At 50.1% G+C, this 22415-nt stretch overlaps 9 protein-coding genes across 11 annotated transcripts in view; 3 read left to right on the forward strand and 6 right to left on the reverse strand.

The window, feature by feature from the left end:
• Nucleotides 1–1865: 1865 nt before the first annotated feature.
• On the reverse strand, nt 1866–3989 carry LOC1276600 (NF-kappa-B essential modulator). Of its 2 annotated transcripts, none has more exons than XM_315963.5 (3): nt 2713–3989; nt 2309–2634; nt 1866–2232 (listed from the first exon to the last, which is right to left on the reverse strand). In XM_315963.5, the coding sequence occupies exons 1-3, from the start codon at nt 3838–3840 to the stop codon at nt 2013–2015; spliced, it is 1674 nt and encodes a 557-aa protein (XP_315963.5). In that variant the 5' UTR covers nt 3841–3989; the 3' UTR covers nt 1866–2012. The 2 variants fall into 2 exon arrangements, with proteins under 2 accessions (XP_315963.5, XP_061501307.1); XM_061645323.1 differs by having other exon boundaries at nt 2324–2634; nt 2713–3948.
• A 186-nt stretch (nt 3990–4175) lies between these two features.
• LOC1276601 (tumor susceptibility gene 101 protein) lies at nt 4176–6430 on the forward strand. The gene is made up of 7 exons (XM_315964.5): nt 4176–4597; nt 4663–4747; nt 4825–5054; nt 5122–5221; nt 5294–5505; nt 5580–5908; nt 5991–6430. Exons 1-7 carry the CDS (start codon nt 4553–4555, stop codon nt 6175–6177), a joined length of 1188 nt encoding a protein of 395 aa, XP_315964.5. The 5' UTR covers nt 4176–4552; the 3' UTR covers nt 6178–6430.
• Nucleotides 6431–6526: 96 nt separating this feature from the next.
• Nucleotides 6527–7417, forward strand: LOC1276602 (transmembrane protein 258). The gene is made up of 2 exons (XM_315965.5): nt 6527–6692; nt 6778–7417. The coding sequence occupies exon 2, from the start codon at nt 6841–6843 to the stop codon at nt 7081–7083; it is 243 nt and encodes an 80-aa protein (XP_315965.2). The 5' UTR covers nt 6527–6692; nt 6778–6840; the 3' UTR covers nt 7084–7417.
• A 64-nt stretch (nt 7418–7481) lies between these two features.
• On the reverse strand, nt 7482–9909 carry LOC1276603 (partner of Y14 and mago). Its single transcript, XM_061645325.1, has 2 exons — nt 9374–9909; nt 7482–9252 (listed from the first exon to the last, which is right to left on the reverse strand). Exons 1-2 carry the CDS (start codon nt 9399–9401, stop codon nt 8465–8467), a joined length of 816 nt encoding a protein of 271 aa, XP_061501309.1. The 5' UTR covers nt 9402–9909; the 3' UTR covers nt 7482–8464.
• A 982-nt stretch (nt 9910–10891) lies between these two features.
• LOC3290072 (translation initiation factor eIF-2B subunit delta) lies at nt 10892–14600 on the forward strand. 2 transcript variants are annotated; one of them, XM_061645346.1, is made up of 6 exons: nt 10892–11026; nt 11102–11243; nt 11541–11645; nt 11889–13771; nt 13842–14200; nt 14278–14600. In XM_061645346.1, exons 3-6 carry the CDS (start codon nt 11604–11606, stop codon nt 14499–14501), a joined length of 2508 nt encoding a protein of 835 aa, XP_061501330.1. In that variant the 5' UTR covers nt 10892–11026; nt 11102–11243; nt 11541–11603; the 3' UTR covers nt 14502–14600. The 2 variants fall into 2 exon arrangements, with proteins under 2 accessions (XP_061501330.1, XP_061501331.1); XM_061645347.1 differs by lacking the exons at nt 10892–11026; nt 11541–11645.
• A 391-nt stretch (nt 14601–14991) lies between these two features.
• On the reverse strand, nt 14992–17287 carry LOC1276605 (transcription factor grauzone). Its single transcript, XM_061645348.1, has 3 exons — nt 17010–17287; nt 15627–16931; nt 14992–15552 (listed from the first exon to the last, which is right to left on the reverse strand). Exons 1-3 carry the CDS (start codon nt 17115–17117, stop codon nt 15397–15399), a joined length of 1569 nt encoding a protein of 522 aa, XP_061501332.1. The 5' UTR covers nt 17118–17287; the 3' UTR covers nt 14992–15396.
• A 115-nt stretch (nt 17288–17402) lies between these two features.
• On the reverse strand, nt 17403–21707 carry LOC1276606 (DNA repair protein Rev1). The gene is made up of 2 exons (XM_061645343.1): nt 21070–21707; nt 17403–21000 (listed from the first exon to the last, which is right to left on the reverse strand). Exons 1-2 carry the CDS (start codon nt 21115–21117, stop codon nt 17506–17508), a joined length of 3543 nt encoding a protein of 1180 aa, XP_061501327.1. The 5' UTR covers nt 21118–21707; the 3' UTR covers nt 17403–17505.
• LOC5666976 (uncharacterized) overlaps nt 19583–22415 on the reverse strand; it is a 56362-nt gene continuing 53529 nt past the window's right edge. Inside the window, exon 6 of the mRNA XM_061645349.1 lies at nt 19583–19610. Within this exon, the coding sequence (XP_061501333.1) occupies nt 19583–19610 (28 nt within the window). The remainder of the gene's footprint in view (nt 19611–22415) is intronic.
• Nucleotides 21841–22393, reverse strand: LOC133391382 (MICOS complex subunit Mic10-like). Its single transcript, XM_061645350.1, has 2 exons — nt 22182–22393; nt 21841–22029 (listed from the first exon to the last, which is right to left on the reverse strand). The coding sequence occupies exons 1-2, from the start codon at nt 22387–22389 to the stop codon at nt 21893–21895; spliced, it is 345 nt and encodes a 114-aa protein (XP_061501334.1). The 5' UTR covers nt 22390–22393; the 3' UTR covers nt 21841–21892.

Consider the following 22415-nt stretch of genomic DNA (forward strand, 5'->3'; position numbering starts at 1 on the left):
TTGAGCAAGAGTAATCAAACTCCATAGCGGTCATGGCCATTATTAGGAAATTCCGAAACTCTTCTTGGGCTCAATCTTAGCCGGAAGCTGATCTCCAGTGTTCCTGCTCATGCTGATCCCGTCACTGCGTTCCACAGAGCATCCGGTTGATGCCGTTGTTTAATGTTGAGACCGTCCCACAATCTTGTAGACAGGCTATTCCTTCTCTTGCACGGATGATATTTATCAAAATTATATAAATCACCCGGTCCTGTGGTGCAGATCTCCAACTCGAGACTCCGATCCTCCGCAAGTCTGCCTCGACCTGGTCAATCCACCGTACTCGCTGCACAGCCCTCCTCTGCGTGCCTGTTGGGTCCCTTTCGATGACCTCCTTGGCTGACTTATCATTCCACCGTCTTCTCCAAGCGCTGTCTGCATCCTGAACTCCGCCGAACATGGTTAGTTCAAAAACACCAAGTGTGCACAGATCCCCTTCCAGTAAGGTCGATATATCATGTCCGTAGAGCACAACCCAGCCTTATTAGTGTCCGGTAGAGCGTCAGTTTGGTTCGCCTGGAAACCAGATCGCAGCCACTTACGTAGATTACAGAAGGTGCGATTTCCAGCGAGGATGCGCCTCCGAATTTCCAAGGATGTGTCAGAGTCACATGTGACTTGGGATCCAAAGTATACGAAGGAACCCACCTCCTCCAGTGTGTTATCAAAATTAGTCCTCATCAAACAGATTCATCTCCTCACTCCGAATCATCAGACGATAGGTCCTGTTCCAGAACGACACACTCAACGCCAAGCTGCAGCAGAAGGTTTCGCTGCTCCTCGAGGACGCTTTTTTGGTGAGCATTAACCTTACAAAGTTTCCTCACACGTGCCCTTTCCAGGCGAAGCAATTCCTCCAATGCTTCATGCTGGGGTATGTTACAGTTAAGGGCGGGCTGTTCTACAGCAGTGGCTTTAGCTTCTGCCGGTTGCTCTTCCAAAACGAGTGGCAACACAGATGGCGATGCATTCTGCTCCGACTCTCCCAAACCGTCCAGTTCATCTTCCAGTTCTCCATATTCCGAAACATTTTCACCTACTGTCTCATCACTTCCCATGTCCTTCTCATCGAATGCTTCTTGTTCCAACAAGCGTCTGCCATCCCGCGCCAGCTGCTGCTCCTCCATGACCGGCGGCTTTTTATCCTTAACCCTGTGCAGGTTTCGTACCGGCACTGCCATCCCGGACAGTTCCCGGGTGAGAAAGTCCTTCCGCTCAAAATGCCGCTGACACAGCCGCGGATGTTCGTCGGGACGGATGTCCTCTTCTGCGAGTGCCATCACCGTCAGCCAGCGGCTCCACATCGCCGTACCGCGCGCCGGAAACCGGAACAGGCGGCAGTTTTTGCTACGGTAGCGTGTATTATGGCACAAGAAGCACTTTCTTCCGCTTCGAACCGTACTTTGCCGGTGGTTGTACATGGTTAAAATGCAACTGAAAAAGAAACACTTTTGCTGAGAGTGTGTTATGGCGCACAGCTGTGGCTTTTGTTTTGATTCGCAATTTTGACAGTTTCTTCCGGCAACAGCGCCTGCTGTGGATTTGTTTTGGAAAGAATTTCTAATGTGCGTACAATGAGCAAGAAAGAGAAAGAGAGAGAACGAATATCAAACAATTAGTAAAACAAAACAAACGCCATAAAGGGCATGTTATCAGTGGGCGCACATTTACTGATAATACATGCATTAAACCCCACCAAGTCAGCGCCATGATTCATCGCGGGAATACATGACTAACGGCGCACCAGCTCTTATCTCTGTTTTCTAATACGGTTTCTTCCATCCTCATTGCTCAGCTGCACGACAAGACTTTCTCTACAGTTGATATATAATTCATGACACTATTTTTTTTTATTGTAGCACAATTAAACTCTTCTTAAGATGCACTCAATAAGAGGTGTAGCTTAACATTACAAGATAACAGTTTAGGGCTGCTCTACCCCGGGTAATACAGGTGCGGTTCTTCCAAAAATCCTACTCAATCCCCATACAGTCGGCAGCGTGGCTCTGCAGCGAGCTGAAATCCTTGTAGCCCTTCAGACAGAGCGGACAGCGCAGCAGACTGAGCGGTTCCTTCTGCTCCTCCTCGGGTTGATTGGCGGGAGTGTTGTTCGTTCCTGCAGCCTCCTGGCTAGACGTAGCCTGCTGTACCATTTTTGCTGCCCGCTGGGCTGTTTCTGCTCGGTCCGATTCACTGTAAAATGGGACAAAAACATACCAAGATTAAATTACTTTACACATCTCCCCCACCCATCGCTCTTAAGACTAACGTTTGGGAAACTTGCGCAGTAAGTTCGGCATTGCGACGCTGCAGCACTTCAAACTCGCCCAAAATGCGGCTCTTTTCACCGGCCAGCTCTTCGCGCGCCGTACGTTCGGCTTCGAAATCCTTCTGGAAGATGTCTGACTGCACGGTAAGCATCTGTACCCTTTCCTCGAGTGTGGTTATCTGCTGGCGCAGCTGCGCAATCGTTTCGTCCCGCGCCTTGATGTCATCGAACTGCTGCTGGGCCTCGACGCGGCCCGCTGCGTACACTTGTTCAGCTGTTTTCAGGTTTGCCTTCAGGCAATTGATCTCGTCGACATATACTTTACGCTGGAATCAGGCAATGTAAATAGAAAATGTAAATGCGGCTCAAGTAGAAAAGAAGGATTAACAAAACCATCAACTTACCATATCCTCAAACTCCAAGTTTTTGGCCACCTCCACCGACAAGCGTCGCTCGATTTGCTTCAGCTCTCGCTTGTGCGTTTCTTCCGAAACGAAGCTAGCCTTACCATCATCGCCCTCCGGCTTGTTGGTGTTCACCACCACGAAGCCCTTAATTTGAAGCTCCAAGCGTTCGATGTGCTTGGACAGATTCTGTATGATGGCCTGCCGCTCGGACGATTCCTTCTTCAGCTCGTCCACCTCGTACTGGGCCGCGTTGCGCTCCACCTCACGCACCCGGCCAATCTCGCTCAGTTCCGTCTGCAGCTCCACGATCGTGTTCTGGTGCTCTTTTTCCTTTTCGGTGTGTTCCTTTCGCGCCGCCGCTAGCTCACCCGCCAGCCGGCCGTTTGCTTCGGTAAGCTGCTCAATCTGCTGCTTCTGCTGCTCGATCAGCGCATCCTGGGCGGCACAGCGCGCCTTCGTTTCGTCCTGCAGCTGCTGTATGGAGGTAAAGTTCTTGCGCATCGCCACATTCGCCCGCTGCAGGCTCTCCTTCAGCTGGCTGTGCTCCATGCTAAGCTTCTGCAGCAGCTGTATCTCCTCGAACGATACGGACGATTGGGCCAGGCTCGGGAACTGGTGCAGAATCGATTGCGTTTCGCCCAGTATAAAGGACGCGGTCGGCGTTTGGCTAACGCTCGTCACCATCGGCGGCACGCTGTTTTCCTTGTTCTCGATCGATTGCAAGCTTTTCAGCGAGCCTTTGGTCGAGCGCAGTGACGACGGCACCTGCTGCACCGATTCGGTTGACGCAACCATCATCGACACTTTCGGGGAGGCTGATGGTGATGACGATGATTCATGCAGCGATTTTGCTGGCTGCGACGCAATCGTCGAGGCACTTAGCACTGGTCCGGCGTTCGGCAGCAGGCTGTAGGTGGTGGAATCGAGCTGGGTGGAGGTTTCCATCTTGGTGACGGTGGGCAACGATTTTGCTAATTCGGCTATTTCTCGCTCAACCACCGATGCTGGCTGGGAGGAGACCGGGGCAATGGAATAAATGTCCATCGAAGGTGTCGGCGTGGTGCCGAGTATGATGAACGATTCATCATCCTCCAACGAGCGTTGGGACGATTCGACCAGAGACATGGTTGGTGCGCCCTGGGATAATAATAGCCACTAGTTTCCGTCCCCTCTCGCAACTATTCCGGGATTTTCTTCACTGTAAGCGAACGACGTAGAGTTAGCTTCGGTGGTTCTTTAGCTACTGCGCCAACAGTGGGGAAAACAGGCACTAAACTACAAAACATCCAATAACAACAGTTTGACAGCGGTGCACTTTACTGACAGTGTTGCCAGCGTCGAGGAAGTACGGGCGTTGGGAAATCTTATTTTTATCTAATTCTACAAATAAAAAAGGCACAGCTTGTGATAAAAATAAAATAATAATATAAAACACTATGAAAGATTCAACAGGAGGTGCATTAGAACCCATACCTACCTTTTAAATGCAACATTTCATATTTAATTTTAGCGACCTCACCTACTTTTACGCGCTTCGCTGTACAAAACAGATGGCAGTGTGCGTGAGCTGTCAAATCAGCCATCAGTACGGAGCAGATTTAGAACGTTTAATTGTTATTAGCAAGTAGCAACCCCGTCATATCAAAAGCTCGTGAAGAGGTTCGTGCAACTTTTTCCGTTCGCAACAAAGAAGGGAGAGTAAGCCCGGAACTCCCCCTACCCTACGACGGTCCGTAGTAAAACGGGAAAGAACCGTTCCCTTCGTTTTACTGCTCCGTTTCTAGGGCTTCCCGTGCAGCAACGTCCCCTGTGGTAAAGCATAAACAACGGCAGCACAATGCACAAGCTGGACGAGAATGCGCTGGCTCGTATGTTGTCCTCGGTGAGTGTGAAAAGTGTGGGCCCCAGACGAAGCCCCTGCTTGACGCGCTGCTTTCTTTTTCGCAGTACCGAGATCCGACCACGACCAAAAAGGATGTCATGAACGCGTTGCGGATTTACCACGGTTTGCAGCATCGGATGGAAGAGTACGGTGAGTCATCTTCGGGCTGATTGTACTGATTGCAGACCTGTGCGGTAAGCTTTATCGTTTTACTTTGGGCTTCTCAGTGTTCAACGATGGCAGCACGAAGATGTTGCTCAACCTGCACGGCACCATACCGGTAAAGTATAAGGGCAACACGTACAACATACCCATCTGCATCTGGCTGATGGACACGCATCCGAAGAATGCCCCGATCTGCTACGTCAAACCGACGCCCGAAATGCGCATCAAGGTGTCTGCGTACGTGGATTTCAATGGAAAGATCTATTTGCCATACCTGCACGATTGGAATCCGGTAGGTGCTCTAGGGAGCAACAAATCGCTGCATATTGAAGCTAATCTTGATCTTGATTGTTGAACAGAAAAATGCCGATCTGCTGGACCTGATTCAAATCATGAGCGTCACATTCGGCGAAGTGCCTCCGGTGTATTCGAAAGGACCAGAAACAACCTACCAGCCGCGTAAGAAGAATGTTGTTGAATCTAAATTTAAAGGGAAAAAGCTGATATTTTCCATATTTGCTCTCTTGCCAGCGTCTTACATGCCACCGACGCCTGCCACCAGCACCTCATACAACCCACCGTACCCAACGCAACAGTTCACTCCGTACCCGGTGCCGGGGCCAGGATATAATAGCTACGGACAGCCTGCACCCGGTGCTGCCGGGCCCGGTTATGGAATGCCTTACGGAATGCCTCCCTACCCGCCGGCTCCTGGGTCAATCTCAGGCCAAACTCCAAGCGTGGTAAGGCCACTCCCTTAATAGAGAAAATCGAAAAATTGATCCGTAATTGCGTGTTTCTCTACCCACACTACCAGGGCACCGGAACCATCACAGAGGAACACATTCGTGCATCGCTCATCAGTGCCGTGGAGGATAAGCTGAAACGCCGGGTGCAGGAGAAGGTCAATCAGTGTCAGGCGGAGGTGCAAACGCTGCGGCGAACTCAGCAGGAGCTAAACGAGGGCCAAGTTAAGATCAAGGAAATCATGTCCCGGCTCGAACGGGACGAAAAGGAACTGACGAAGAGTATTACCGTGCTGAAGGACAAGGAGAAGGAGCTGGAACGTGCGCTGGAATCGTTGGACAATGTGGAATCGATCGATGTCGATGAAGCAGTTACCACCACTGCCCCGCTATACAAGCAGTACGTATACAGACGGGACGAATCAAATCGCAACGCAATTCACTTATTTGCATCTTTTTTGCCTCTCCCCTTCCCCAAACAGACTACTGAATGCCTACGCAGAGGAGGCCGCCATCGAAGATGCAACCTACTTCATGGGAGAAGCGCTTCGCAGCGGTGTGATCGATCTGGAGGTGTTCCTCAAGCAGATTCGGCAGCTGTCACGGAAGCAGTTTATGTTGCGCGCGCTCATGCAGAAATGTCGACAAAAGGCTGGCTTTAGTGCGTAACTGGCTATGCAAGCAGGCAAGCCGGCAGATTCGGCGGTACCAACGTCTTGAAATTTCTATGCGCTTATTTTTCGTTTCTGTTTTTTTGCTCTATCTCTTCCCTGTGCCTATATCCATTTATGTTTGTGCAAGAGGTCTCTGGCTCAGCTGGCCTGTTACTTTTCATCGTCTATTCATGATATTATAGTCCTCTCATTTGTATCGTTCTATGGAATGCGTATAATAAAGCTTACACACATTGCGAATAGCGAAACACAATTTGATAGTTTTTAATTGTAGTAATGAAATGGTTTTTCGAAACCACAGAAACACATTTGAGAAAACATTATTAAACTGTACCAGTGCCCCTGCTTTTTTGATGTTTCGTGTCAAACAAGCTGTCAGTTGGATGGAAACAAAAAAAATAACACGCCACGTCAGTTTCGACAACAAGGGTTACTTGTGCAGAAAAAGCCGAACCCGCACGTAGTAAAAGTAGCTTGTTTTTGTAAAATAGCTGCAATTCTACTACCACTGTACGTTCAATAACCATCCCTTGTCCCGGGTCTTGTAAATATCTGCAGTGGTAAACGTTGCATTAAACATTAATTTCTCTCGCAGAGTCAAACCAACCCTTTGCCGGCACACCGCAGTAAAACAAGCACTATCCGGAAAAAAAACATCATGGATTTGATGGTACGCTATGTGTCGCCGGTCAATCCGGCCGTGTTCCCGCACCTGGCCAGCGTGCTGCTGCTGTTCGGCACCTTCTTCACCGCCTGGTTCTTCGTGTTCGAGGTGTCCCGCCCGAAGCAACCGTCCAAGGAGAGCGTCATCTTTAAGGAGCTGTCGATCAGTCTGTTCGCCTCGCTGTTTCTCGGGTTCGGTGTGCTGTTTCTGCTGCTCTCGGTCGGGATATACGTGTAATAACGGGCGCAACGACCGGGACGTGTGCCGACGGGAGCTCTTATCGCAACATTTCCTCAACACCGCATTTCTAGCATTCTTTTGAATCTTACCCTCTGCCACACCCCGCTCAGCCATTGCCGGTGCACAACGCAAAGAGGGAAATGGTTTCGGGGAGCAGAGTGTGAAATGCAATGCACCACAAACCTTCGTGACGGAAGGTCACATCCGCAAAATGCCAACAGCACGAACGAAACGGGCGACAACCGGAGTGCGTGTGTGAAGAAGCAAAGTGAACGTTTTTACATGTAAGCAAATCTCATCATAAGAAATACACTAAAAAGACCAAACCATACGCGTGTGCACGCACTTTTGTGGTGGAGAAATTGTCCGTAAAAGAAACCCACAAAAAAACGACATTGGTCCTTAAAATGTTTATTGACTCTTTCGTGTTTTAACTCAACCGTGCAGTTTACTTTTGCCTTGCGTTTCGCTACCTTTTCTCCTTCCGCTTTTTTGATAGTTAACAATGTTTACGTTAAAACTTATTCCCTAGCTTTCTACCCTAATCTTAAGCCTACCTGCTTACTTGCTACACACGAGAAGGGCTCACACGACCCTGCAGCCTGTTACAATGCGGACCTGTCGTCCGCACGCAATGATGGTTTATATGACTTTGAAGTAGGAGAGCAGCGGAAAATCCTTGCCCGGAACGGATGCTCAAAAGCGTACAGGAAGGAGCTCACAAACTAAGCAATCCTACTGTTACTATTGCGGGCACAGTAGTTATTAGTAGTAGGCCGTGTGTTGTTACGCAAAAAAAAACAGATCAAAAGCATAGCCCTTCGTTTACATACATCTACAGCAGGAAAAGGAAAGCTGGCCATTCCCCGGGGCGGTAAAGAGGGCGCACGATCGATCACCAACAAAAGGTACGAAATTAAACCTATAGATGTTACAATCACTAACAGAAGATGATGAAACTGTGCATATTCTGCACCAGAAAGCAGTGTGAGTGTGTCTGTGGGCAGGAAACGGAGCAACGGATTTCGACATACAAAAACAAACGTGTAAACATTGGCGCTCCCCTCCCTACACCGTTGGCAAGTTTTGTACCGGGGAAGCTGCGGTCGTCCTTCCCTTTTCCCTACGATACTCACAATCATTGCTTGAATTCACCCGCTTCGCTGGATTACAAGTGAGTTTGTACAATGAAGAAACCTAGCTCTTCTGGCTGGCAACGCGCGACGAGTGGTTAACAGCTTCCTTAGTTGCCGCTACAGCCCGGTTCCTTACTAAACATAAATGCAGTGCCACTGCTCTAACACAGCTCTGCTGGTTCGTTCGCTTCCTAGAGCGCCTCCCAGCATCACACCCTTCTTTAGCAGCATCCTCATCATCATCACATGGCACCGGCTGAATATTGCACTTCGAGCTCCTCGATCTCCTGCAGTATGTCCGGTTTCCGTTTCACCTTTTCCAGCTGGTCCTTGTCCAGCTTCGGCCCGTCGGTGGATCGTAGCTTCGTTTCGATTGCCTCGATTTCGCGTATCTTCTTCCGCAGCTTGCGTAGCTTTTTCGCCACCTCGAGTTGCTGCGCATCGGCCCCGGCCAGCTGTGCCCCGGAAGCCAGTGCACTTGCCAGCTCATCCACGGTAGAATCACTGTTGTTGCTGACTGCTGCTGCTGCTGCTGCGGCGTTGGTGGACTTTTGCTGTGACGATTTTGTGTGTTGCTGTGGTTGCTTTGCTTTGCCCGCCGGCCGCTGATCCAACAGTATGTCGGGCAGTTCGGGCGTCTTTTTGCTACTGCGGGATGCTGCCCCCGCAGCATTTGCATTCTTCGTCCCACCACCACCGCCGGGCTTCTGTTTGTCACTGTTGCCCCCCACCGCACCACCGTCCACGGCTAGCACGCCGGGCGGAAGGGCGCCTGCTTGCTGCTTTTTGTTCTGCTGCTCCTTTCGCTGCTGCTCTTCGCGCGCCTGCCGCAACCGTTCGCGTTCACGCTTTTCCTTTGCCTTCTGCACTACCTCCGGGGAGAGGCCGGGCGGTAGGGCCGGTTTCTGGGCAAACTGTTTGCCCTTGCTCTCGTACAGCGGGACCTCCTCCTGCGGTACGTAACCATCGCGTACGCGGCGCGGTTTGCGCCAGGTCCCGTCCGGCCGCTGGGTGGCCGGAATGAATTTTCCTACACGCACGAAAGCACGAAAGCAGAGAGTGATAGTGAGGGGGGGTAAGCTATTTTCTGTTCTTTCAATGGCTCCATCATTATGCAAGCTGGAAACTCGGATGGATTCTACCCCGCTTACCTTGACTGTCGGTCGAATACGTTGTCATGGTTTCCCTCGGGTTGCGGAGGTTTGCGGTTTGCTACTCCGCCACTGGAAACCCCCGGCACGATATTGCAAAACGCGCGTCCAACAAAACAATTGCACACTCGGTACCTCGTTCCGTCGGCGGACCGTATAGGAGAGCAGTGCTAACACACCACCATTCACCAGCGAGTGAAGCTGCGGCACACACAACGCGGGGGGAAAATATGCTCGCGTGCGTGCACTTGGTGCTCTGGTGCTGCGCTCGCGATCCCGACCAACAAACTGAAGAAGCCAGCGAACACCCAAAAAAACGGCAGAGACGGCCAGTTTATTTTTAACCACCCGCGTTGCCGTTTTCGTCCGGCTGCAAACAAAACCTTCGCTCTACACCTCGGAGGAAATGGGATTCCTTGCCTTCTATTTGGCGTTGCTCTGCGTATGTGTGTGCGTATGCGTGCGAATGCGTGTGTGTGTGCGTAACGCCAGCCACCCCGTTTCACGCAACCCCTTTTTCCATGTTTAGGCAAAAACTTTCACGCAACATGCGGTACGGTTTGCACACGCACAACTCGCACAATGTAGCGCTTCTCTGCATACCTTGGGAATAGATTTTTTTAAATTAACGTTCGAAAGCCGTTACTGCTGTTTGAAACATTCTGTTTCTGAATGTTGTTGTTAGTATGGTTTAGAGAGGCTTTGGCTCCTGCGGAGTTCTTTCGCCTCTTTTCTGTTTCTGAAGGCAAGTCCAAGGTTGTGGTAGTGCTGCAAAATGTCACTGTCAATGTCATTAAAAAAACTGACTGAACCAACATCCATGTCAGCGTCACGGACTCAATTGTGATAACTAAAGGTGATACTCAACACAATTGGTGTGACCAATACATGCTTCGTGTCATTTTTGTGACCATCGCTTGGTCAGTCACTATGTCATGACTTTTTTTTACTGTGATCAGATCTGCAAAATGTCACAAATGACATAGTCATGACAAATTCCGGCTGAAACAAAATAATTTCAGTGTCACGTATTGGTGACGCTCTATTGTGATGAGTGAGAGGTGAGACTCAAACAGTTGAAGCAACCATCACATGCCTAGTGATATTTTGTGCAACCAAATCAAAAATCAGAATATCGCGTTTGACTCAAGTACCCGCATGTCTTATTCGGCATGTCATGACGCACTTTAATTAACTATCAGTAATGAGGATCAAGCTACCACGGATATGTTCATTGTTTTCGGTTTGGACGTTTGATGAACATCTCGTGATGATCATGACATTTTGCAGCACTCTTCAAAGTTGCAGCAAAAATCGTCAAATCTTTCGTAATCACCACTCTTTTTCCGATTAAGTCAATAAATATACAAAATTGCACTTAAGAAGCAAGAAATCTGTTCTATTTGCTATGTTTCGTGTTCGGAAACTAATAGCTAACGGATTTCAAATAACGAAAGGTTTTCCAAAAGCGCTTTTCTACCATCTGATCACCTTAATGTACCTTGGGCATTTCGAACTCGAACTGTCACTTGCGTCACTTGCACTTGCGTCAACCGCAATCGTCCTCTCTCTCTTTCTCTCCGTCCAATGTATCCGTCTTCTCGCTCGTCTGTTTCCTTGCCTCACGAGCAAATCTTTATTTATTTTTTAAACGTGAGTAAAACATACCTTTGATATAAAAAAATGCAATTCCACAACACACTCTACTCTTTCGTCATTTCATTCTAGCTTCCAGAACGACAGGGCAGCTTATTCCAATCACTGGAGCTTGGTCTCACGCTGTTCCAGGCAATCTTCCACGGGTGGTGAAAGAAGGATTCCTGCTACGTTGCAAAACAGGCAAAAAAAGAAGTGCCCTCTGCCACCCAAGGTAATGCACAGCCCGGTTCCAGTTCACGTTTTACTCGTGCAAACACTAACTTTACATTACAAACGGAACAATGTTTCCTTTACATAATCGCATCGTTGATTTCCCTTGGAACCAGATTGCTCGTTCTGATCGATGGATTCGATCCCTTTCCCCTCGGTAGATGTTGTCCTTTTAACAAATGTTTCTACTTTCTCCTTTCGATTATCTCTTTTGCGTGCTGCTGTGGTGGGCAAATGCCGTTTGCTTACTACGGTGCTGTCGGAATTGTGTCTTGTTTGTTAACAAAACTCGAATCAGCTAACTGCATAAAGATTTGTAGACCCACTCTCGCACCCTTAACTTAATTCCTCTTCACCAACCATGGAGACCGTCGCTTCAACGGAAGCTGGAACGTTGAAAAAGGTACCGTACGGAATGGCCAGTCGGCATGTAACGTGTGTGTGCGTTTGTGTGTTTGGTTTTCAATTGGCACTGTTGCTTTTCCTACCTCCCTCCCTTACATCAACGGCCCTGTTTGCACAAGAAATTTCCTTTCGGCTGCACGCTGGTAAAATTTTGTAGAATTGCATGGTATTTTGCACTAGAAGCATTAGACGAGCGCGGATAATGAAAGGAGTGAATTAAATTGTTAATTTTTCTTTTTAGAAACGAAACCGTTCGCACAAAAAACCGAAGCCGGAAGCAGCCACCGTTAACTGCGAGTCGGCCAATATCGTCCAACAGCAAACTAAACTCGAAAAGGAAAATAATCCACCAGCACGTGCTGCTACTGGAGCAACGAATCAACGTCCGGCACCACCCGAAGCACCGGATGCACCGGAGCTTACCCGCAAACCAAGCCGACGTCGTAAGCGAAAGCCAAAAAGCGACAAAAAGGAAGAGCAAATCGAATCGTTGGAAGCAATAACGGTGGAGGAATTGTTTCCACCGGGGAAGATCTTCTCCGCAGCGACGTCTCAGCGACTTCCAGCGAAGCTTGTAGCAGTGGTGGAAACTGTTGCAACCTCTAATAAGCCTTCAATCGAAGGTACGAAGTACGCCGGTGTAATCGATATTGATCCGCACGAACTATTTCCGTCGGAGAAAGAATTGCCTGCAGCGATTCAAAACATTACGGCGCAAGACATTTTCCCTGGACCGGAATTGTTTCAATTCAATTTGGGCGGTATTCCGGGCAAGCTAAGTTTCGGTAAATCGGAAACTCCGGTATCAACTACCCCTAAGGGTCCTCTTCCCAGGAAAACTACCGCAACCGACCTGCAAGGTTTGCATGATATTTCTTCTTTCGAGATTTTTCCCAACTGTATGACGGTTGGGTTAAAGGTAGTGTCGGAGAAGGCGAGCAAAACTACTCACCACAGCCAAGAGCAATCATCACCTGCGACCACCAGCATCATGAGTGCACCGGCAGCATCTGGCGCGAAAACGGACAAAACGCGCGAAGAGATCCTTGCCGAGCGTGAGGCAAAAAAGGCAGCCAAACTGGCGGCCAAGACGAAAAGCAAGGATAAGGAAGCGCCGCCACCAGCGAAGCAGCAGCAACAAAATGCGCAATCCGCTGGGAAAGCGAAGGAACAACGACCGGCCGGCACGAAGGTCGAACCGGCAAAAGCACCGCCAACTGAGTTGAAAAAGTCCAGCACTGATGCGAGCATTTGTGAGAAGATGAAAGAGCTACATATCAGTGATGGTCCGGCCGGTACAGCTGGAACGGTTGCTGAAAAATCGGAAACAAAAGAACTCTCGAAAGCGGAACGAAAGGCACTGTTCGAGGCGAAGAATCCGGCCCTCGCTGGTAATGCGCCTGAGGGAGCGACGAAACCCGCCAAACCGGCCCTATCGAAGGCGGAACGGCGAGCCATACAGGAGGCGCAGCGGGCGGCCAAGGCGGAGGCACAGCAGACAAAGAAGCGCGACACACCAGCCGCCAAGCCAGACGCGAAGAAGCCGGGCCCAAAGGCTGACACGGAACCGGTGAAAACGAAACCGCTGGCAAAGAAAGCGGCTACACCGACCGGAGCAGTTGGAGGGACCGGAGCGCCACGTAAGCACATTGTTAACCTGTTCAATCACTTGCATCAGCCGAAATTTGCCGCCACCGACATTGTCAACTCGCCCACGCTGCATCCGGCCGTTACGAAGCTGGGCATCCAGTACGCCAAGGGTGCGGTCGTCGGATCGAAGGCACGCTGTTTGGCACTGCTGAAGGTGCTGAACCAACTGATACACGATTACGAAACGCCACCGGAGAAGGAGTTTGGGCGTAGCTTCGAGGAGATGCTGAACGTATCCGCCAACCATCTGCAGCGCTGCCGGCCCTTCTCCGTCTCGATGACGAACGCGCTGCGCCACGTGAAGATGTACACGCGCCAGCTGGACGGGAAGGTGTCCGTGTCCGAGCAGAAGGAGTGTTTGCTCGAGTCGATCGAATCGTACATCCGGGACCAGATCGAGAAGGCGGAAGAGGCGATCTGCTGCTCGGTGCAGGATAAAATTTGCGACGGCGATGTTATCTTAACCTACGGATGGTACGCAATCTCGAACTATGTTATGGGTTTTAGAGACCATTCAGTGACGTTCTTTTCGTATTCATTTCAGCTCCTCATTGATAAAGCACATCCTGGAGGAAGCGATCCGTCGGAAGAAAACGTTCCGCGTGATTATCGTGAACGCACGGCCCCGGCAGGAAGAGAATGCGATGCTGGAAGAGCTCGTCCAGCTGGGCGTTAAGTGTATGTGCGTGCTGATCAATGCGGTCGCCTACGTGATGCCCGAGGTCACGAAGGTGCTGCTCGGGGCGCACGCACTCCTGGCGAACGGATCCGTCATGAGCCGGGTCGGCACGGCGCAAATTGCACTGGTGGCCAAATCGTACAACGTGCCCGTGCTGGTTTGCTGCGAAACGCACAAGTTTACCGAGCGCGTACAGACGGATGCGTTCGTATACAACGAGATCGGTAAGGTGTTTTGCATGTAGGAAAAGGATGAAGTAGAATATTGTACCATTTTCGGTATTTAATTTCGTTTCGAACAGGAAACCCGAACGAACTAGTGGTTGCGCCACGTACACGCGACAATGCGGAAGCAAAACCGATGCTGGCCGACTGGGAAACGATTACTTCGCTAACGATCCTGAACCTACACTACGACGTGACGCCACCGGAGCTGGTGACGGCTGTCGTAACGGAGGTAGCAATATTGCCCTGCACCAGCGTGCCCGTAATTCTGCGCATCAAACCATCGGACGTGGCGTACTGAGCGTACTTAGTGCTAGGGAGGATGCGCAAGGAAGATGGATTCGAACACGCGCAAGAAGAGTATGACGATAAATCATGTTAAGTCACTGCTAACTGCTAACTGAGGCGTATACAGTGTTTGAAGATGAAAGAACATTCGCAAAGGTTTGTATCCTGCTCATATGATAATTATATTTTTAATTATTCAACTTCATTAACCAGGCGATAGCCGTACTTATCGACCAGTTTATACTTACCAGTTTACAGGTGGGACACTTCCTTGACTCTTTCCTATTGGAAGTGAACTTCATATGTTGGAAATTGGACTCACCCCTGTTGGACCCTATTAGATGGCACCCTTTTTGGACAGGCTCCTTGAAAATTCCTATTGGATTTGTTCAACAAGGGTGCTATAGAGTTCGATTCCCATTACATTAAGTTCATTTCAAGGAAGACAGAGTCTATAAAGTGTTCCAAAGCTGTGAGAAGTCCTGGGGAAAACGCTGGAACTGTTTGCTGTTTTTTAAATAGTTTATTCCAATCATGGGGCCCTCCGTTACCGTGTTTCGAGAAGTGAATATAGTTCTATCTCCTTTCATTAATTCATAGTTTTACAGTAAAGTGGCAAGTTTTCATTGGTACTTCATGAAATTTAAAATATAGTAACCTATTCAAAATTAAGTTAAATTAATGATATGAAAAAATAAGTTAAATCCTTTTCCAATATTTGACAAACAAAAACAGACAATCTCTTCTAAGCTTTTAAACCTTAAAATCACGACTTAATCATTATAGTTTCTAGACAATATTCTACGCTCAGGTAACAGTTCTTCGATGTTTTCAGTTATGTAAATGCTTTTATATGGTTTTTTAACTGAAAAAACAGTTGCTAATCCAACTGGTCCACTCGAACAGTTTCACTCTTTCAACGTACGTTTCCGAAGCTCTTCGGCAAATTCTTCCGGGTGAGCTGTTTTCCGGTGGGACAGCTGTTTGTTCCTCGTGTTGAACCGTTCCGAGCAGTACTTGCAACCGTACAGCTCGTCGCCGGTATGATGAATAGCGATGTGTTCCTGCAAGTAAAGCGAACACAATATCATATTGCGAACAATGATTCAAACCCCAAACTCCCCACTATCATTTTTACCCGCATGTGATGTGGCCGTTTGAACCGCTTGTGGCACCGTTCACATTCGAACCGGCTCTCCTGGTGCGCCCGCCACATGTGCCCGTTCAGTGCGTTCTGGTTGCGGAACGATCTCCCGCACTCGGCGCACGCCACCGGCTCCCCGTCCTGATCCGAGTGCATACGCCGCACGTGCTTGGTGAGGCAGTACTTGTCCATCAGCCACGCCTGGCACAGCTCGCACTGTACCTTGCTCTCCAGCCGGCTACCCGCGTGCACCTTACGGTGCGTGTCGAAGCTCTGCTTCGAGCGAAACACTCGCGCACACACCTCGCACACGTGCTTCTCTCCCTCGCCATGAACCGCGACCAGATGCTTGCGCAGCGAGCCCTGGCTGGCCAGCACCTTGTCGCACTGCGGACACGACACCGAACCGTGCGCCACCATCACGTGGGCGTTCAGGTGGGCGCGCGAAACGAACGCCTTCTGGCACGTTTCGCAGGGAAAGGAACGCTCGGCGGCCGCTGCGTGGACCTCCTTCAGGTGTTCCTTCAGCACCTTGCTGGAGGAGTAGCTTCTCGCACACTGCTCGCACCGGAACGCGTCCGGATTCAGGTGCAGCTGCAGATGCTCTATCATCCAGCACTTTTTGACGATCTTCTTGTTGCAGCAGCGCAGATAGCCCGTCACATTGTGCTGCTGCCGGTAGTGTTTGCCGAGATCGCTGAAATCGGTCAACGGTGCCGAGCAGATATCGCACGACAGTTTGTAGTGCTCGAGGACCATCTGTTCCGTGCTGGGGTTGGTTTCCTTTTCCTTTGCTGCACTTGCATCGCCGGCTGCCGGCTTTTTCGTACTGCTCGTTGCTGCTCTTGGTTTAGCTTTGGTTTTTGGCAATTCATCGATAGTTTCTGGCTCGGGTGAGGACTGCTCGCTTCTGGAATCTGGTGGAACATATTCCTGATCATCCTCGTCTTCATTATCCTCATCCTCCTCCTCCTCCTCCTCCTCGTTATGCACATCGTGTTTCTCCTCTTTGATACCCCTACGTTGATGATCCACGTCGTCCACCGTTTCGATGGTCAACGCGATTGGCACGCTCTTCCTGTCGACGCTTTCCACACTGTTCTCCGGACGAGCTTCACTGGATGGATCGGGACATATCACTATTTCTTCCAAAGTTTCCTGTTTGAGCTGTCTGTTGAGCAGCTTCGCTCTCAGCTGCTCCTGATTGCGGGCTACACGTTCCGCGTAGTAGTAAAAATCTTCTATAATTTGTCTGCACCGGCCACAGATAAGGCCGCTCGAGTCGGACGGGAACGTTACCTATGCGTTAATCATCGAAATCGATTAGCTATGCCCATGGGGGATAGTCCCAGTGTTGGGGAACACAAAACATCATACCTCAAAATAAAATATACGATGAATTTTCACCGTAAGCTCCTCATCGTTCAGCGCGCTCAAGTCACTGCCCTCGAGACAAAAGTGACACACGCGGTCAGGGTTTTCCATTTTTCGTAATTTTCACAAACCAAGAGCAAAAGCAATTGTTTCCATCCACTGAGAAGAAACGTTGATTACGTGCGGGCAGACTGTTTAGAAAGTGGTTTGTTGTTGTTTGGCTTCTTTTGACAGTTGGCGTGGACTCGGCGCAGCAAATCAGATTGCGTTCAAATTGACAGTTGCTCAGCTCCGAAATATATCGCCGGTACAGTAGCACTGTTTTGCATTAGATGCATTAGATACAGATAGGATGCAGGGACGTATTATGTATTAGGAAAAGATATACAATATCAGTTATACTTTGTGTTACTTGTTGCCTTTTATTCTATTCATTTGTACAGAATTTAACTCTGAACAAAAAGACAAATATATTAACGATACTGTACTATGCTATAAGCTAATCATTTTTATTGCACAATTCACAATCAATATTCCCCGGCACGGCCAGCCTTCTCCCGTACATCGTGAGCATCTGCTCCTGAATCGGCCGAACGACACTGCAGTACGCGCGATGCCAGAAACAGCTGGCCGTCTCCTTCACCAGCCGATGCAAGTAGCGTAAAAATAAATACAGCTGATCCAACGACTTGTTATCGCTCAACAGCTCCAGCCCATTCTCTGCCAGTAGCAGCACATCGTACTCGTACGGTTCCTCGGCACTGTTGATCCATTCTTCTACTAGTTCGCGCCAATTCTTACGCCGCAGAATGTTGGGATCTCGCGATGGTTCAGCGGATGCGACATCCGGTGCAGCAGCCACCACTACACCTTTGGTCGGTGTTCGTAGCTCCTTCGCTGGACTGCTGTCGGGTGTTACTAGCAGCGGTTCCTCGAACTCTGGCTCGTTGCACGTAACTACCATGTTGTCCTTGTTCAGTTCGATCTGCTTCTCAACCTCGAGGCGCAGGTGCAGCGGAAGCGCTTGTAAAAATTTAAGATCGACTTTAATCTTCTGGTCCGATTCCGTGTCAGCGCTGGCCGTGTGCTGTGGAGTGACCGGCGATTGCCACTCACGGCGAGCTGTGACCCTCGCCGGCGATACCTTCACTGGTGTCTTTTCTACTGCAGGCTGAAGTCGATTATTCGTCGCTAGCAATTGCTGCTGCTGCTGTTGTTGCTGTCGGCGGTAGTCGCGTATCGCTTCTTCACGTATGTCCTCGGGAAGGGCAGACAGCACTTCCGGATCAAGCCCGGCAGGCAGTTCGCCTCCGCCACTGCTGGATGATCCAGCCGCACCGATTAAAAATTTCCTCATCACGCCAACACTTTGTGTCGTTTTGGCTGGGTCCTTTCGCCCCGACAATGAAGCCCATTTGGGTGGTCTTCCACGGCGGCCTCTAGTGCTTGGCTTTGATGCACCGGCAGCTTTTCTGCTAGGGGAATACGTTGCATTATCCGTTCGTTTCGGGGAAATAATCGGGCCACTGTAGTCGGATTTCGTTGGAGTGATATAGGATTGCCTCACCGCCGGTGGAATCGCTTGCACGGCGCTGTTACTTCTAGAAGTACAAGGTTGCTGGTCGTCGGGTTGATAAAATGCGCCATGCTGCTGCCTACTGCTTTCCGCCACCATTGCTCCATCGTTGGTAACCATCGTTACCGTTTCTTCCGCAGGCTTCCTCTTGTCTTCCACTTTCTGAAACATGCTCTTCAGACGGTTACCAGCCTCGCTGTTGGCCGCATGTTTCGTTCCCTCAAATTTGGAAATTTGTATTCCAATCCCCCTCAGCTCGGACGGTGCAATTGCAAGCGTTCGCATTAACCCCAGTACAGCACCTTCGATCATGCCCCGATCGTCCGTGTGCTGGCGGAGTGGCTGTGACTTGGTCACCACATCGCACAGCCCGTGGCCCATAAACTTTGCCGTCTCTACTGGCGCCTCGGGCGACCGAACGAGCAGCTTGACGGTAACGAGCTTGCCTCGCTGACGTAGCTCCACCAACCGGCGATGGATTTCCTCCGTCAGCTGGCGCATGAACCGGTCCACCTCCTGCTCGGTGCTGAACCGTATGCCATAGTTAACATCGACCGACACCGACTTTCGGCCCCGATCGTACACCAGCGGCCGCTCGTCGATTCCACGGCAAGCGTTGTACAGTGTTTCGCCGAACTTTTTGCCAAACTCCGTCTGCAGCACGTTCTTGGGGATGGTTTGCAGATCGGCACACGTGACGTACGTCATCTTCCTCAACCGATGCGAAGTGCTCGGCCCCACTCCCGGCAGTTCGGCAATCGGGATCACCTTCATGTACTCCTCCACTGCGCCCGGCACAAGGTGATACTGTCCGTTCGGTTTGGCCCGCTTGGTGGCCATCCTTGCCTGCAGCCGGTTTGCACCGATGCCCGCCGAACAGTCGCACCCGGTCGCGGTGGATATTTCGTTCCGCACGTACGTTACAAACTCCATCACGCCTACTCCAGTCGATTGCAGCAGTTCCGTCAAATCGACAAACATTTCATCGCAACTCACCGCCTCAATGTCGAGCGTGTAGCGCGCAATTGTATCGTACAGCTGGTGTGCCACCTCCCGGTAGCCGTCGAAGTCGTACGGAATGGTTTTCAGCTCGGGGCACAGCTTGAGCGCGGCACCGACAAACATGCCGTTCTTAACGCCACATTGGCGAGCCTCGTAGCTGCAGGACGCAATTTCGGAGAGCGAATTGTGCTCGTCGATCGCGGCCAGGCGTGATTCGATCGGTATGTCCGGTGCTTTGTACCGCTCCTCCAGCCGCTTGTGGTACAGCTCGATCTCGAGCGCCCGGTTCTGTCCGGGATGGGAAGGGACGCGTGCCTCGGAACCGCGGGAATGTGTCACAGCTACCGGGAGTCCGCGAAGGTGCGGATACTTGCGCAAACCGACCGACACGAAAAAGCAATCCATATCGATGTGCATGATGTAGCGGGCGTTCGATTCGTTGCTGAAATCACATTCTGGATGATCACGTGCACCGGCACGACAAAGACGCTCTACCAGCGTGTCTCGAGCCGGGAACGAACCGGTCGCCTTTTCACGCAACTCGGCGACGTACTGCTTAAAGCCTGCCCCAAGCGTAGCGATGTGGTGGAGACGCGAGTTGTTGAAAAATTCGGTCAGAAAGTTCGGATCCGTTGCTGTTAGCGACTGTTTCGAGGTGGTCGGTTTATGTGGACTTTTGACTGTTGCGCTGGATTGAACGGAGCTTTCCGCTGGTGGTGGTTCCTCTTCCGCAAACACATCCGGTGAGCACTGGGGTGAAGGCTGGCTCGATGTTTCCTGCCCATTGGAGGTTGATTGCGGACTGGCAACGTTTGCCGGCACCGCCTTAGTGGGTGTAGTGTTGACTGGAATGTCACAGTTTTTGGTTTGCTCCTCCGACTCGGATGAAACCGTTGGTTCCGGTGCCATATTGGAAAAGTTCTTCAGCATGCCCAGCACGTTGAGACACTCAGTACGGCTGATGTCGTTCGGATCGCCATCATTCTTCACTACCGGCTTAGTTATATCCGTCGTACGGCTTGTCGATGGGGCCAGCAGCTTGGAGAACGCAAGCTTCGGCTGGGAAGGTTTGTGCTGCGTGTACAGCAGATAGCGGGAGTAGTCCAGCAGCTTGCCCTCCTTCAAGCAGTCCACCACCCACCGCGGGCTGATGATAATTTCCGACGTAATCGAGCGCACCTTCACGTCGGGCAGGATGGTGGCAATGGTGTACGTGGTGTTCGGACGCTTGTAGTGATGAAACACTCCGCCGTGCATCATCATTAGCCGCTTCAGCTCGTCCGCCGACGGGTTCGTGTAGCCGTTCACGAAAATCGATACACCCGCGAACAGGTCCGACTGCTTTTCACCCACGTTTGCCGAGCTGTGCCGAAACTGGTCCTCCAGTTTGGCGATTTTGGCATCCATGTAATCGCCCTGTTGAGAGAGGTTTCAGTAGTGTGGAGTGATACACAATAAAGATCACTTTGTAAAAAGCGTTCTCACCCATCCTTCAAAGCCTGTTTCACTTGGTAATTTTTCTTTTCGCTTCATGTTGGGAAGATTCTAATGCAATGCATATTTTCACTTTGAGCGACAAGAACACACCGATGGAAAGTGATGCAAAAGCGCGCCCAAACTGTCGTGAACAGCCGTGGACTGGCAGTCGATAAAGCTGCCGTGAGACGTAAGCTGTGTGAAATGTTGGACACCGACTGACACTTTGACAGTTGGTTTTGCTGCATCGCCGCACGGCAATGATGAGACCGTGCAGATATTGTTGTTGAAAGATTAAACAAATGAAATCTAATAAGGAAATCAACATCTTACGATCTACAAAATGTCACGTATTTCGGATGAAACAAAATCGTAATATTTGTCAGTTATTTTTTTTTAAATGATTAGGCCTAGCTGTTTTTGTGTGTCGTCTCGCAGCAGCTTAACAACACAACAATGAAGACGTCGCATCCTGACTTCAGAAACATTTTGTTTCTTCCAATTCTAGAAACCGATTTTAATCATGCATGTCACCTTCCAGAGATCAGAAATATTCTATTTTGCATTGTTTTGGGAATGTACGATTGTCTACTGATCGATGTGTCGGCTCCCGCAACAGCAGAACATACCTCAATTCATACCGGGATCGTCTCTTCGCCTAAGGAATTGGCTCACTGGAACACGCAGTGTAATCCGTTCCTATTGCGTAGATCTTGAACGCCAAGGGGAAGATTCACATTTTCGGACATTATCTAGAGCAGGTGTTTTGACCGGAATAACTTATGGTTGGCAATTGCTAAGCCATTGCTGGTTTAATTCAATACATTCTTAATTACTTGGCCGAATTTAGGGAACGTTCGCAGTTGTTATAGGCAACACCGACGCCAAACCCGGATCCCATGATGATGGGCCAAGCACGGCGTTTGAAAAATACAAGCGAAAAGACTGAACCAAGTATCATGCCTCCGCCTGAAAAACAAACAAAATGCATTGTGTATCATCAGACAAAGAGCAACTACAGAGTGCTGGTGCTACAGAGGGGGCGATAGCCACATCGTTACATAAATGGACAAATTATGGATGGGTGCAGTGGGACTGACGCACTGCATGCGTACACTTACCAAACTTCAACAGCGTGTCGGACAGGCAACGGTCCACTTTGCGTCCGTACTGGTCTTCGGCGAATGTAGCGGCCATTTCGTTTACGGGTTGCCTAATTAAATCGTGGCCAATGGTCGAAATCTTCGGCGTAGCTGGAAGTGTAGCTAATATTGTTATCGATATGTTTTGGTCGATTGGCGCAGGGCAGCGGTGCGAGGGCGCCGTCATAACATGCCGAAAATGGCAAAACGATG

Source organism: Anopheles gambiae, chromosome 2 (assembly GCF_943734735.2).
Source record: "Anopheles gambiae chromosome 2, idAnoGambNW_F1_1, whole genome shotgun sequence".
Lineage (NCBI taxonomy): Eukaryota > Metazoa > Arthropoda > Insecta > Diptera > Culicidae > Anopheles > Anopheles gambiae.